The sequence below is a fragment of the Myotis davidii genome, unplaced genomic scaffold (genome assembly GCF_000327345.1).
Source record: "Myotis davidii unplaced genomic scaffold, ASM32734v1 scaffold425, whole genome shotgun sequence".
Classification (NCBI taxonomy): domain Eukaryota; kingdom Metazoa; phylum Chordata; class Mammalia; order Chiroptera; family Vespertilionidae; genus Myotis; species Myotis davidii.
Genome location: NW_006296413.1, coordinates 343,977 through 359,113, shown reverse-complemented (window position 1 = coordinate 359,113; position 15,137 = coordinate 343,977). Strand labels below are relative to the sequence as shown.

The window sequence follows — 15,137 nt, the reverse complement described above, 5'->3', positions numbered from 1 at the left end:
CATGCATACTGAAGAATAGTTAGCTACTAGCTTTTTATTGTTGCATAAGACCAGAAATAATTTAAATAATCATGCATAAAAAAAACCTGGCAAAATATTATTCTGAAATTTGTAGTCACTAAAAAGAACAAGGTCTATAGTTAGCAACATGAAACGTTCTCCGTAATATTGAGTTTAAAAAAAAGTGGGGGAGACACACACACACACACACAAAACAACATACTCACTTTACACTGTATACTCTTTTGATGTCTGAAATTTTACTATTCACCTGAGAAATATTTGCTAGTATGTGCTAGACAATGTTGAAGGGGCACTTGGGATACAACAAAATAGACCTATTTCAAGAGTTTACCTCTTAAAAAAAACAAACTTTAAAATAGGATCTTAATTTGTAAGATACATTACACTAGTGATTCTCAATCCTAGCAGCACACTGAAATCAACTGGGAGAAAGAGAATTTAAAAAGATGTGCAAGCCCCACCATCAACCAATAAAATCAGAATACTAGGAGTGGGAACTGGAACATCATTATTTTAAAAAACAAAAAAAACCCTAACTCTCTAGGTTGTTCCAATGTGCAGCCTCAGTTGAAAACCATGGCTTTCCACAGTATGGAATTACCTCAAAAAATTAAAAATGGAACTGCCCTATGACCCAGCAATTCCACTTCTGGGAATTTATCTGGAGAAACCCGAAACACTAATTCAAAAGGATATATGCACCCCTCTATGTTCATCAGCCCAATTGTCCATCAGTAGATGAGTGAATAAAAAACTTGGTGCATTTACACAATGGAATGCTTACTCTGCCTTAAAAAGGAAGAAAAATTTACTCTTTGTGACAGCATGGATAGAGCTGGAGAACATTATGCTAAGTGAAGTAAGCCAGTAAGAGAAAAACTAGTACTACATGATTTTACTCATATATGGAATTTAATGAACAAATTGAACACCAAGCAAAATAGAAACAGACTCATTAAGAGAAGGGAGACAGCTCTGGGGTGGGGGGGGAGCAGTGTTATAAGGGGGAAGTGTTGGAGGAATTGAGCAAAAAATAAAAAGGAGAGAACTCACAAACATGAGCAACAGTGTGGTGATTGGTGGGTGGGGTGGGGGTGGAAGCGGGAAGGGGATAAATGGAGATGGGAAAAAAAAGAAAAGAAAACCATGGCTTCCAGGGCTTCCTAACTTTTACTGGTGCCACAGAACTTTCCACTGAAGTTCTATGTGAAGCCTAAGGACCCTTTCTCAGAATAATGTTTTTAAATATATAAACTCTGAGGGATTTCAAAGGAAACCAATTTTATTAAAATATTATTGAAATATTTTTTAAAACGGTCTTATGTAGTAATAGATACTTAAAACAGTAAATAACAAGATCCAGTGGCGAGTCTAGTGATGAATGCAACAATATGTTGAATGTTTATGTCCCAATCATATCTGTTGCTAACACTACTAGTGTGGTTTCTTGCCTATATTCATGATTAAAGAAAAGGCTAAATTTGAGTTGAGATTCGTGAAAAGAAAAGGTTTATATTACCCATCCAAGTTCAGGGAACCCATAAAATTCTATCCACAGACACCTGGGGGAAAGGACCCATACAAAGGATATTGTAGATCAAATGTAAAAAACATCTATGTCAGGCATTAATCATCACTCCTCGTTAACTAATAACCCAATTGCATAAGAAATATAATTAAATTACATAAAACTGCTAACAGAACCATGGCTCAGCTCTTTATAAAATCTGTTACATCCCTATTTTCCTCTGATCAAGGATGCAGTCAAATGTCCATAAAGTAATCTATATAGATAATTCTCCATCAAGTGCATTAATTAACAATGGAAGCTATCCAAAATGACTAAAAGTATACTCTGGTCATTATGAACATATTTAATATTTAATTCTCACAATAAAAAGTCATCCAGCCCTGGCCAGTTTGGCTCAGTGGATAGAGTGTCGGCCTGCAGACTGAAGAGTCCTGGGTTCGAGTCCAGTCAAGGGCACATACCTCGGTTGTAGGCTCTTCCCCAGCCTAGGCCCTGTTCAGGGCTGGTGCAAGAGGCAACCAATAGATGTGTTTCTCTCACATCGATATTTCTCTCTGTCTTTCCCTCTCTCTTCCTAAAATCAATGGAAAAATATCCTCCAGTGAGGATTAAAAAAAATTAAAATTAAAAAGAAAATCATCCATCCTTAACAGCTATGAACCATTTGGGTAGCTAACAGCACAATGTCTTTGTTTTCTGACCTGGTTATCATATTGCGATATAGGGCAAAGTAAAATTGAAAACTGCACAGTGTGTTAGTAGTATCTACAAGGAGATTGCCCCTCCTTAAGGAATGGATTATACCCTGGCCAGGTAACTCAGTTGGTTAACAGCATTGTCCCAATACGCCAATGTAGCACAGATTTGTTGATCTCAGGGCATACTCAAGAATCAACCAATAAATACATAAAGAAGTGGAACAACAAGTCAATGCTTCTTTTTCTCTCTCTCCCTCCCTCCCTCTCTCTTAAAATCAACTTTAAAAAAAAAGGAATGGAGTTGTATTATTATTTTTTCCTGAATCTATTGACAGATCAGAGGAATAGGTCACTTTAAAAAAACTTACAGCAAGTTCTCAGTGCCTATTTAGAATGGAATGAGGTCAGACCCTGACCACTATGGCAAGAGGACCACCGTCCCCTGCTTATGTGTCCCAGAACATATGACTATAAGAAACTCTATTAAAATCTACCTTTTGCCTTTGTAATAAACTATAATTCCATTATCACTCTCTATATGTTAATGGGGAGTAGGATGGGCCCCAAATCAAATAAACAGAACAAAAACTGGACTAGTTTTCAAGGCATACACATTACCAATGATATTAGTAGGACTTTGGAAACTTCTTTGATATGTACAATATTAAAGACCAGAAAACCAATGCAACTGTATGGAGTATACAGATATACATAGTAACATATACAATTTCAAATGAGTACAAAAGTCAGAAAAAAAATGTGAATTTAATGATGTGCGCTTTTTTTTTTTAAGTATTTTATTTTTAATTTTTTTGTATTTTTATTGATTTCAGAGAGGAAGGGAGAGGGAGAGATAGACACATCAATGATGAGAGAAAACCACTAATCGGCTGTCTCCTTCAGGCCCCACACTGGGGATCGAGCCCACAACCCAGGTATGTGCCCTGATGGAGAATCAAACCAAGACCTCCTCTCCTGGTTCATGGGTAGATGCTCAAACATTGAAGCACACCAGCGGAGCTGTCAGTTTTTCACAACTACTGAACCATTTTACATTCTCATCAGCAGTGTTATGAGGGTTCCAATTTCTCCATCTCCTCACCAACACCTGTTATTTACTTTTGATGAACATAACCATCCTAGTGTATGTGAAAAGTATCTGCATTTTCCTGATTGCTAATAAAGTTCAGCATTTCTTTATGGGCCACTTGAATATCTTTGGAGAAATATCTATTCAGATTCTTATCCATTTTTAATTGGGTTATCTTTATTACTGAATTGCAATAGTCCTTTCTATTTTTATAGATACAAGTCCTTTTACAGATATATATTTTATAAAAATTTTATCCTATTCAGTGAGTTGTCTTTTCACTTTCCATGCTTAACCTTTTGTTTGTTATGTGAAGCTAACTCAAAGAAATTGAACTTAAGATACTGGCCTCACAGGCACCATGCAACAATTCTCAAAACTTTGTAAAGAATGACTTTTCACTCTTCAATACTAAGGAGACAAAGAATTATTTTAAAATGAGCGTTATTTCTATCAAAATTATTATATTAAAAATAAAATTTAAAAATTAATTTAATTCATTTTAAAATAAATTCATTTAAAAAATGTTTCCAAAGCAAAAAGAAAATAATGAAAACAACAGCACTGACTTACTTTTTTGTGTGATTGTCTATCTAGCTCCGTGGTCGGCAAACTGCAGCTCACGAGTCACATGTGGCTCTTTGGCCCCTTGAGTGTGGCTCTTCCTAAGCCTTAGGAGTACCCTAATTAAGTTAATAACAATGTACCTACCTATATAGTTTAAGTTTAAAAAATTTGGCTCTCAAAAGAAATTTCAATTGTTGTACTGTTGACTAATGAGTTTGCCGACCACTGGTCTAGCTGAATCAAAGACATTATCTGCTCCTGCTTTCAATGTATTATACTAGAGGCCCAGTGCATGAAATTCATGCACAGGTAGGGTCCCTAGCCCTGGCCAGCAATCAGGGCTGGTCAGATTCCCCGCCTCCCTACCTCCTCTTTTCCTCACTCCCTCAGCACCCCGCCACCGTGCCACCAGTCGTCCACCATGTTCTGTGTCGCTCCCTGGTGGTCAGCACATGTCATAGTGAGCTATCAAATTCCCAGTCTCCCAAACTCCTGAGGGGACACTTTGCATATTAGCCTTTTTTTTTTTTAAATATATTTTATTGATTTTTTACAGAGAGGAAGGGAGAGAGATAGAGAGCTAGAAACATCGATGAGAGAGAAACATCGATCAGCTGCTTCCTGCACACCTCCCACTGGGGATGTGCCCGCAACCCAGGTACATGCCCTTGACTGGAATCGAACCTGGGACCCTTCAGTCCGCAGGCCAACGCTCTATCCACCGAGCCAAACCGGTTTCGGCATATTAGCCTTTTATACACATAGTTTTCGAAGATTATAACTACAAAACCAGTTATGTAGTTGGAAAACGGAAAAGCAATTGTGGATGTCATATAGCTCTGGGAAAACGCTGAGTCAAGCTTTATTAAAACTATAAATCACTCTCTATAGGACAGCTTAACTTATATTGGGAAGTTGTTAATTTGGGGAGGGGGAAGTGGCAAACTATTATATTTGTGATTGAAAGAATAATCTAATTTCTTCCTCCCGATCCCACTAGGTCAGTGGTCGGCAAACTGCGGCTCAGCAAACCGTGGCTCGCAAACCACATGCGGCCCTTTGGCACCTTGAGTGTGGCTCTCCCACAAAATACCGACTTCTGCGCATGGGCCATGAAGTTTCAATCGCACTGTACGTGTGCGCCCACACGTGGTATTTTTGTGGAAGAGCCACACTCAAGGGGCCAAAGAGCTGCGGTTTGCCAATCACAGCACTAGGGAAGTAAAACATGGACAGAAAAAAAAAAGGCAGTCTTCTTTTTCTAAAGAGCTATCTTTGTGGTAAATGAAGAAGGTGTTATCCTAGAGGTCACACCAAAATTATGTTAAAATACAGGTCAATGAAAGTTTAACCCAAGTGTCAAAAGTATGGGGTGGTGGTGGTAAAGAATTTAAACCCATATAAGCTCTTGACCATGACCAACAGAACAAGCAGAGGATGTCTCAAACCTGTTTTTTTTCAGAATTTTCCACTGTTCAGGGTAATGACTGACTATAGTAGAGGGAGGAAAATCAGTAAAACACTCTATTAAAAGCCTAACCATTCTCAAAAAAAATTGCAACTTTTCTCCCCTCTTAATTTTATCAAGAAATGTATTCAAGAAGAAGAAAAATAATAAGTTAAAAAAAAAAGATGTAAAACAACAACAAAAAAGGAATTTACTCAAAAACAACTTCTGAAGTCCAGGTATCTTCAACCCCTATTAAGTGGTTTGCACGCTTTCATTTACACAAAAATCACCTGTGGTACTCATCTAGAATATTATGAACCTCACTTACAGGATGAGTTATAGTATGTCTGAAGTTGGGGTACAGCACTTATACATCTAAAAAGCACCTAAATGATTATGATGCAATGAATCAAGGACTCCATTCTCAGAAGCACTACCCGATTTATCTATTCTGTAAATGTTTTCCAAATGCTGTTTCATTAAAAATAAAGTGGCATCAGACCTAAGTTATTTATTTATTTTTGGCTAAAGCATTAAGAAAACTGCACATACTATACTATACATTTGAAGTCTCTTAATGGGTAAACTATAAAAATTAAAAAGTAGCCAAGACCGGTTTGGCTCAGTGGATGGAGCGTCGGCCTGCGGACTGAAAGGTCCCAGGTTCGATTCTGGTCAAGGGCATGTACCTGGGTTGCGGGCACATCCCCAGTAGGAGATATGCAGGAAGCAGCTGATCGATGTTTTTCTCTCATCAATGTTTCTAACTCTCTATCTCTCTCCCTTCCTCTCTGTGAAAAATCAATAAAATATATTTTAAAAAAAATTAAAAAGTAGACTAAGGTAGTCTGGCCAGTGTGGCTCAGCATTGACCCAGAAACCAAGAGATCACGGGATCGATTCCCAGTCAGGGCTCATGCCTCGGGTGCGGGTTGGATCCCTAGTAGGGGGTATGCAGGGGGCAGCCAATCAATAATCTTTCTCTCTCACTGATGTTTTTCTCTCTCTCTCTCCTCTCTCTCTAAAAGTCAATAAAAAGCATGTGCAAGTACAGGCCTAACTAAGCCAAATAATATGCCTAGAGAATATAGTACTTTATGTGACAGGTAACATTAGGACTGGATGCCTGCTTAGTCCTGTGTTCCTTTACCAGTGCAACAGAGCTCTGCTCTACTAGATGACTTTGTTATGAATCTGAGTATGTATCCTGCATATAATCCCTTCAACTCTTTCAAAAACTAAAAATCTACTAAACATGCAAACAATCCAAAAACTTAAGAAAAAAATAGGCTAAAGGTTACTGATCCAAATAATTATACTTATCATATTTGCTTATTTGTCTCCTAGGAAACAAATAGCTACAAACTACAAATAAAAATCTTTATCTTTTAGAATTTGAAAAATGTAGCTTCTTTAAACCAAGAGTAGCCAAGATATTAAGTCATCAGATAAACTAAGAGGAACAGAAAAATACCAATTAGAACATAGTTCTGCCTTCTGGCTTTATTCAGTATTTACTGCTTATTATAAAATACCTACCAATCTAAAAATAGTTTAAACATTGGCCCAACTCAAATTCCTTTTTAGATCAATTCTCACATTATTACCAACTATCCTGCAAAACAGAACGACTCAAATTCACAGGTAAGTCTTGCTTAAAGAGAATCAGGGACAATGACAGAAGACCGTAAATTTATGAATTGTTTTTGGCAATTGCCCACTTAATAGGCACAAACATCTGAATACAGATATTGTCCCAGAAGGTCTATCCCAGTGATGGTGAACCTTTTGAGCTCAGCATGTCAGCATTTTGAAAAACCCTAAATTAACTCTGGTGCCGTGTCACATATAGAAATTTTTTGATATTTGCAACCATAGTAAAACAAAGACTTATATTTTTGATATTTATTTTATATATTTAAATGCCATTTAACAAAGAAAAATCAACCAAAAAAATGAGTTCGCGTGTCAGAGGTTCATCATCACTGGTCTATCCAGTATGTCAACTCTGGTATTCCCAGAAACTTCTGTAATCCTAACACTGAGAGAAAGCAATCTCTCTTAAGAGTACCTTTCTGCTGTACCTCTAAGAAAAACCAATAGTTCTGTAAACACAGATCAATCTCTTAGAAACAATCATTGCCAAAAATTCTGTACAAGTGGCCCTGAGCACAAATCCGTGCCCAAGTAGCTCGCTGCCACTTGCCTCAGCTGGCCGCCCCACCCACCATCGCTCATAGCTCTCCCTCCCCAGGTAGCTCGATTCCTGCCCTCCTGCTGATGAATCATTACACATGATGTTGTAATGACAATTTGCATATTACCTCTTTATTATGTAGGATAGTTCATATGTTAATGAACAGTAACAATAAAGACCAAATCATATTTGCCTGCCCAAACTGCTATACTAAATAAATATCACTTAAAAATAGGAGGGGGCCCTAACCGATTTGGTTCAGTGGATAGAGCGTCAGCCTACGGACTGAAGAGTCCCTGGTTCGATTCCGGCCAAGGGCCAGGCCTGGCTTGCGGGCTCGGTCCCCAGTGGGGGGATGCAGGCAGCCCGACACTCTATCCACTGAACCAAACCGGCCAGGGCTCATCATTGATGTTGCTATCTCTCCCTCCCTCTTCCTTCCTCTCTGAAGTCAATAAAGAAATACATTTAAAAAATAAAATAAAATTAGTTGGCACTTCTGTTATCTCTTAACTGCTAATAAGTACTAGTAATTACCCAACAAAATAAACCAGGCTTCAGGTTTCAACACTGTGGGTGTTTCATCTTCCTTTCCTCATTGATAAGTATATAACAGAACACACATTTTTCATATTTTCTATCTCTCCACAAACTTATTTTTCCCCAAAAGCAAAATATTGACTTATGGCCCTGAAGTGGCAATTCCTTTGAGCTTCTTCAAGTCATAACATTTTTCCAAAATAAGGGGCATTTTTCCAAAATGAGGATCATTTTGTTTATATTTGAGCCTTCCCCTAATTTTAGAATAGGCTATAGTTTGTTTAAAAAGTGAAGTCTTATTTCCAAAAGGTAAGAATGTAGAAACATTTTAGGGACTTAAAGGTTCATATCGATTGACCTGGCCTAACCCATTTCTCCCCCTCTTATCCAATAAAACTTTATAAACCATCCATTTACACCCCAAATATTTTAGTTTGTATTAATTATTTATGTACTTGTTTTCTCAAGAGATTAAATTATTTGAGACTTTGTAACGTATAACACATAGGTTTGGTCCAAATTAATCCATTCATTTACTTAACACCCATATGTATTTCCTAGGTTTGCAAGATGCAACAATAAGTAAGGCAGCACCTTCAACCCAAGCTCAAACTCAGTAGAGGAACTCTAAACAACAGTCTACTAAACACTGTAGGGAGTAGTACACAAGGTAAAACAGAGCTAAGAAAGAATGAGATCAAAAGTTGAATTGAGCAGTTAAAAAAAGTATCTACAAAATAAGACTATAGCCATAATTCCACAAAGGACGAAGATGTTTTTTTGTTGGGAGTAGGGGAGAACCTAAATACTAGTACACACAGTCCTGTCACCATTAAACTGGTAAAGACAGTAAACATGAACTCCAGAATACCCACAAACACTGGAAGATCATTAAATAACTCTAGAAATGCAAACTAACTTCCTTACAAGAGTAAAACAATTTACAATAAACCTTAGCAGTGATTTGGTTACAATCATTTCCCACTTTCAAAGGGCACAAATCCAGAGATTCAGTACCAAGAAAAAAATGAAATGATCATCCTTATTTTGAGTAACAAATTATAAACATTGGGTTTATTCAACAAACATTTTTAAGCTTCAATGCTAAAAGGTTCAAAGAAACCCACACTTCGTTATCTTGCAGGATTCTTTGTCTATTCCATCCCTTGACACCTTTCCAAAGCAAATCCATGTTTCAGAGTGGTTTTGATTTTTTCTTATTATTCTTCACATTTACTTAGTCTCTTTTTTCTTATCCATCATTTCAGGCACTCTTCTTTTCCTCTGAATTTTCACTGACTGCTGTCTTACACTTAAAGCAAGCTAGTTAAGCTAGTTAATCGATAATCATCTCTCTCTTTAAGGTATCTTTTACTCATCATTTTAGGTAAAGTTGAATAATACAGTATCTAGAATTTGCTTTAAAATAATGGAGGTGGGAAGAACAAGTGAAAGTGTAGAGAAAAACAAGATTTGCCATGAGTTGAACTCTATGATAGGAACATTATACAATTCTTTCCTTTTTTGAATGTTTGAAATATATCATTAAAAAACTGAAGGAAGTATTATATGAAGATGACTCTGTTGGTAATGAGATGTCAAAAAATGTTTTTTAGATTGATCGGAAAAAGATATAGGAGCTACCATTAAAGTTGGGACAAGGTGAACATCCAAAAGAAAATGGTTATAACTGATTTGAAAACATGAAATAAAGAGAAACCTATAAATTCACAGTGATACTCAATAATCTTTGAAAAGGAGAAAGGGAAAAAAAGAAGAAACTTTTTTACAGAAAAATATGAGCCAGTAAGTAGAGACAGAATATTAGAATTTTTTAAAAACCATTTTCAGCAGGCAACAACTACTAAAGACAGACCATCCTCCCTCTCAATCCTAAAAGATTTTAGGGGTGAAAATCTCTGAGGGAAGAATGTTACAGTATAGTAAGAAGCTAGGAAAATTCCAGGACAAATGGGATAGGAAAACTAAGATAGCTAAACAGCAGTTTGCAGCCACCTAGTAAATCCTATCTTCCCTAAACCAAGGACACTCAGGGGAGTAAATGATTTGCACTTCTCCCCAACCAGAGGGTAAATAGCTTAAATCACCCTACTCAGGGACAGATAACAAAAATCCAATCAGGGACATTTGTCAACCATACCCAAGGACAAAGTAAGAGAATAAATCTCCTTTTGGTTCACCAGCATAACGCTTAATATTCTATTGACCCTCCCCTAAAGGCCTAGCTTTTGAAACCCCTGAAGAAGGTCCCAGCCTACTGTCCCTCCAGAGAGCATGTCTGTGCCATTCGCCCCCCACCCCAACCCCTTCTCCCACAGCACCTACCTCCTAATCTCCAAGGGACCCCAGGAGATTGGTAATCAGGGGAGCAATGGGCACTGGTAGCTCCTCCCAGGCTAATCCCCCAAACCTATCTCCAAGGCCCCCTTTTCTCTGACTTTCCAGCGAGTCAAAGCAGCCCAGCCCGGGCTCTCCTGTTGCTTCTTCTGAGCCCTTCCTTGTTTCACTGTCCTAAGTGTTTTTGTTACAGTCAAATTCTTGCTTGCTTTTCCAAAAAAAAAAATTCAATGATTATCTCCAATGTAATAACTGCTTTATTCAATGATTATCAATTGATAAGTAACTAGGTAGATTACTGAGGAACACAATATCAACCCACAGATTATTAACTGTAAAGGGGAAAATAATCTTTTACTTGTTGTAAAAGTTACAGCAGTATCACCCTAACCAAGTGATCAAACTTAAACATCACTAACAGTGGAACAACCTAGCATGAAATAAGTTCCTTTTTATGTAATGCTATAAAGTTTTCTATCCCAAAATATTGTCAAAGTTGAGTTTAGGTTTCAGGAAATACAAAAGATGAAAAGGCAAGTTAAATGACACGGCATACACAAAAATAAAAGAAATCCAGAATATGAGAGTTCTGAAGAAAACTGTCCTGGACTCTTCAAATACATACTAGGGCAGGAGTGGGGAACCTTTTTCTGCCAAGGACCATTTGGACATTTATAATATCATTCAAGGGCCATACGAAATTATCAACTTAACAATTAGCCTGCTATATTTACTCAGACATTTAATTAACTCACCCCTAATGCCTTGGCATGGCCAGACCAATTTTTTTTTCTTTTTTTATTAAAAGTAGAGACCAAATTATTTTGCAGGTCTTATACAGCCCCAAGGCCAAACGTTTCCCACCCCTGTCCTAAGGGGGTAAAAATTGGGGGACTATTCAAAGAGACAAGCAAATTATACAATGTGAACCTTGATTAGATTCTGACAAAACAAAACAAACAAACCCTATGAATCACATTTTGGGACAACTGGGGAAATTTGAATATGGACTGGATTTTATAAATCATAATATCAATTTCCTTAGGTGAGAAAATGGCATGATGGTTATGTAAAAGCATTAATGCTGGATTATGTGGGGCTGATGCTGAATAATGGGAATGCTGAAATATGTGTTGACAAATTTGTATGGGAGATAAAACAAATATGGCAACACTTTTAACTGTTGATAAACTGAATAACTGTACTGCAGGTGTTCATTGCACTTTTAACTTTTTTCTGTTCTAAACAATAAAACTTTTGGATGAGGTTTTTTCCCCCCTGTAAATTTTCACCAACATCTCTCCCATTTAAAACACCACAGTTCTGAAAAAATCTGAGGTCACAGCAACATTTCAATGTCCTTACAATTTTAGAAAAGTAAGAAATAACAACGAATTCTGGAAACTTTCAATGAAACCTCTGTATATTACTCCTCCCTTGAATCTCAGATAACAAAAAAATGAGTCCAGAAAAAGGGTAAGTATGCATAAACAGATCTGATACACTAATTATAAGACTAATTAATAAACAGATCTGATACACTAATTATAAACACTGCCAAGAGTTTAGGACTGAAATCAGTCGATGAGCAAACACAAAATTCAGTTAGCCAGACTTTCCCAAAATTTAGTCACACAGACTACCTCCAGGTTATAAGCTGGGGACTTGGAAATGAAAACCCAAGTTATTTCGTTGCTATGGCAATGGGAAATTTCAGAAAATTGAGACTGCAGGCCAGCTAGCTCCCATTTCAAAAACTACTTACCTAAACATATACCAAAACTTAAACTGAAAAAACTAATTGAGTAACATCTATCATAAAATATCAGTTTTCACCTGTCAAACTAAAAGGTAAACACTATCCCACAAAATTCTGAATAAAGAGCAAAAGAAACAAATTATCTAAAATTGTTCATTTTGAAATATTTAAACATCACTTATATCCAGTATGAACACCGATGGTTTTATTTAGAGGGGCCGAAACAGACTTCTCAGTTTCCATTTATCAGATTCTGCAATATCTGTCTCGTGCGAACGAAAATGAAATGGAAACAGGAGAGATAAAGAAGGAAGTGGGAGAAGGCCACAAAATCCCTAACTCTTACCCCGCAACACTCTGCTCTACTCCCAGGCTGTTGCCCTCATTCACTCGAGCAAGCGTCTATTTTCCCAGCTTAGTTTAACCTCACATTATTTCTCAGGCTATTAACCTATTTCTGGGTACAGTATATATACCCAGAGAAGGGGCGGGGAAAGACTGCCAAGTTTTTCGAAATCAGCGAGTTACATGTTTCAACAATCAATTCCTATCGAAATGGTATGAAAGGCAGGCATCCAACCGAGGTTGTCCCACGAACCTAAACTGATCGAAGCAGCTTCCCCGTTACTGTCTAAACCGAATGTACTCATACTAAAGCCTAAAACAGAAAAGCCGAAAGGTAACTGTAAAGCTCAGTCAGCTCTTGCGCCCCATTCCCACCATTTCTCTGTACTCCGTGCCCCCTGATCCCCTTCCTCAAGCGAACATGGCTGGAGAATCAGGACGAACAGAGACATGGAGAGAAGAGGTCGCCACGAGGCCCCACCGCTCTCCTTCCTCACCTGCTCCGCGGCGGCGTCTCCTGACATGATCTCAGATAATTAGAACGCGCAAGTTGGCCCGAGATGTGAAGCTAGGGAAGAAAAATTAAACTAAAAACCACCCCCAAACCAATAAAGTCACCCCCTGCCCAGCAGGGCCAGACGGCCAACACGAAACGCCACCGCCCACTCAGCTATGAATTAAAATGGCTGCGCCCCAGCCGGTCGAGGGGAGGCGTGGCTTCGGTATTAACTTCCGGGGCAGTGGGCGGGGCTAAGAGCGCAACTCGCCGGTAACTCGGCTGCGCAGAAGCAGAGATCCCGGGGGCGGGTTCCTGGCTTGGGATGACGTCACGGCGCTGGGCTGCGGCGACTGTTGCGGAACTGGCTGCTACCGGCTAGGAGGCGGGAAACTTGCTGGAAGGCCCGCGCGGCTTTTGGAATCTAATTATCAAGCTGTGGGTCCCGGTTCTTCACCGTCGAATCCTGACTGCCAATCAGTTAAGTTCAGGCCCTGGCCGTCTTCAGGAGCAATACTGAATGTTCATTGCCTTCTGTGTTTTGGAGATAAGCAATCTATCGAGGTTTTCTAAAGCCTCAGTTGATGATTTTTACGCTCCTAGGGGACGAGAGGGACAGGTCAGGGCCATGTTTAATGTATGCTGTTACCACCTACCATTGTGTCTAAGACTCTGAAGTCACTAAGGCCCGGTTTTAAGCCCGGCATCTCACCATGACTCCTCGGCTTGCAAAATGGGCGGAAAATGGGCGGAATAGCGCTCAGGCCCCGGCCAGACCGCATTCTCTCCAATCCCGGCTGCATCTCACACTAGATGGGTAGCCTTGGGCGATCTAAGTTTTCTGTGCCTCCGTTTCCTTGCCTACAGGCAGGAATAACAGCAGTACCTGCCATTTTAGCCATTTATAGATGAAAAGGTGCTCAGAAGAGTACCTGGCATGGCCCACGACTCAGAACAAGTCTCCAACTCTCCAATCCAAGGATCCTCACCCGATGGCTCCTTACCGTCTCCTTACTGACGTGGTCCACGCCCCAGATAAAGCAAACGACTCAACTTTTTCCATCCATACACACCTATTCTTTTCAGTCCCCCGCCTCTGCCCTTTGCACAGCCTGAAATTCTTGCCCCTTCCAGTAATGAGACACATGAGCACAAGATTTATGTTAACAGATGTTTATTGCACCCCCCCGCCCCCCAACAACAGTGCTGGTTAAATATAATCACCAGGCATCTCCACAATGGAATGTCATGCAGCCAGTAAAGATAGAAAGGTATCCATGGTATGGTTAGGTGAAAAAGCAGAATTCAGAAATAGCGTGCATTAAATAGGATGTACAGTATATGTGTCTATATTATATACAGTACCTGGGTTGTGTCAATTTTTCTCTTTTCATCTGTTTGCTGAGTTTGTCTATGATGAACTAATATAAGGACACTATTCTCTGAGAGTCATATTCACATGCAAAGTTTCACTCAAATGCCATTTTTTCTTCTCAATATTTTTAATAAAAACCTTTAAAGAATTAAAAGTTCAAAGAATAATACAATGAACACCCGTATAACCACTGCCTTGCTTCAGTGACTAACATGTTGGCATGTTTATTTCATATGTATGTATTGACATATATAGTTTTGGGGGGGGGGTTTGCAAAATAATTTGGACGTCAAGGAATCTGGGCCCAGCTTAGCTGGGTTCCACTGGCTTAAATGACCTCATTAGGTTGTAGCTAAGCTGTTGGCTGGGTCTGAAGTCTCATCTGAAAACCTGACGAGACTAATATAGGCCTCTATTCCTCAAGACTGGGAGATTGAGGGCCTCCTTTTTCTTTTTTTTTCCTGACTGTTGGCCAGAGTCCTCCTTCGGTTTCTTTTCACATGAACCTCTCTCTGCAGGGCTACCTGACAGTATGGCAGGTGACCTTCCCAGAGTGAGCAGTCCAAGAAAGAAAGTAAATATCCAGCACAGAAACCACTGTCTTGTATAGCCCAACCTCAGAAGCAACATACCATCACTGGTATGATATTTGATTCATCAGAAGCTGGCCAGTGAATCCTCTCAAGAGAAGAGGACTACGCAGGGGA

At 38.9% G+C, this 15,137-nt stretch overlaps 1 protein-coding gene across 1 annotated transcript in view; it reads right to left on the bottom strand.

The window, feature by feature from the left end:
* The window catches only part of CSTF3 (cleavage stimulation factor, 3' pre-RNA, subunit 3), a 69,936-nt gene extending 56,669 nt beyond the window's left edge, over window positions 1-13,267 (bottom strand). Inside the window, exon 1 of the mRNA XM_006771460.2 lies at window positions 13,057-13,267. Within this exon, the coding sequence (XP_006771523.1) occupies window positions 13,057-13,083 (27 nt within the window). The 5' untranslated portion in view covers window positions 13,084-13,267. The remainder of the gene's footprint in view (window positions 1-13,056) is intronic.
* Window positions 13,268-15,137: the final 1,870 nt, after the last annotated feature.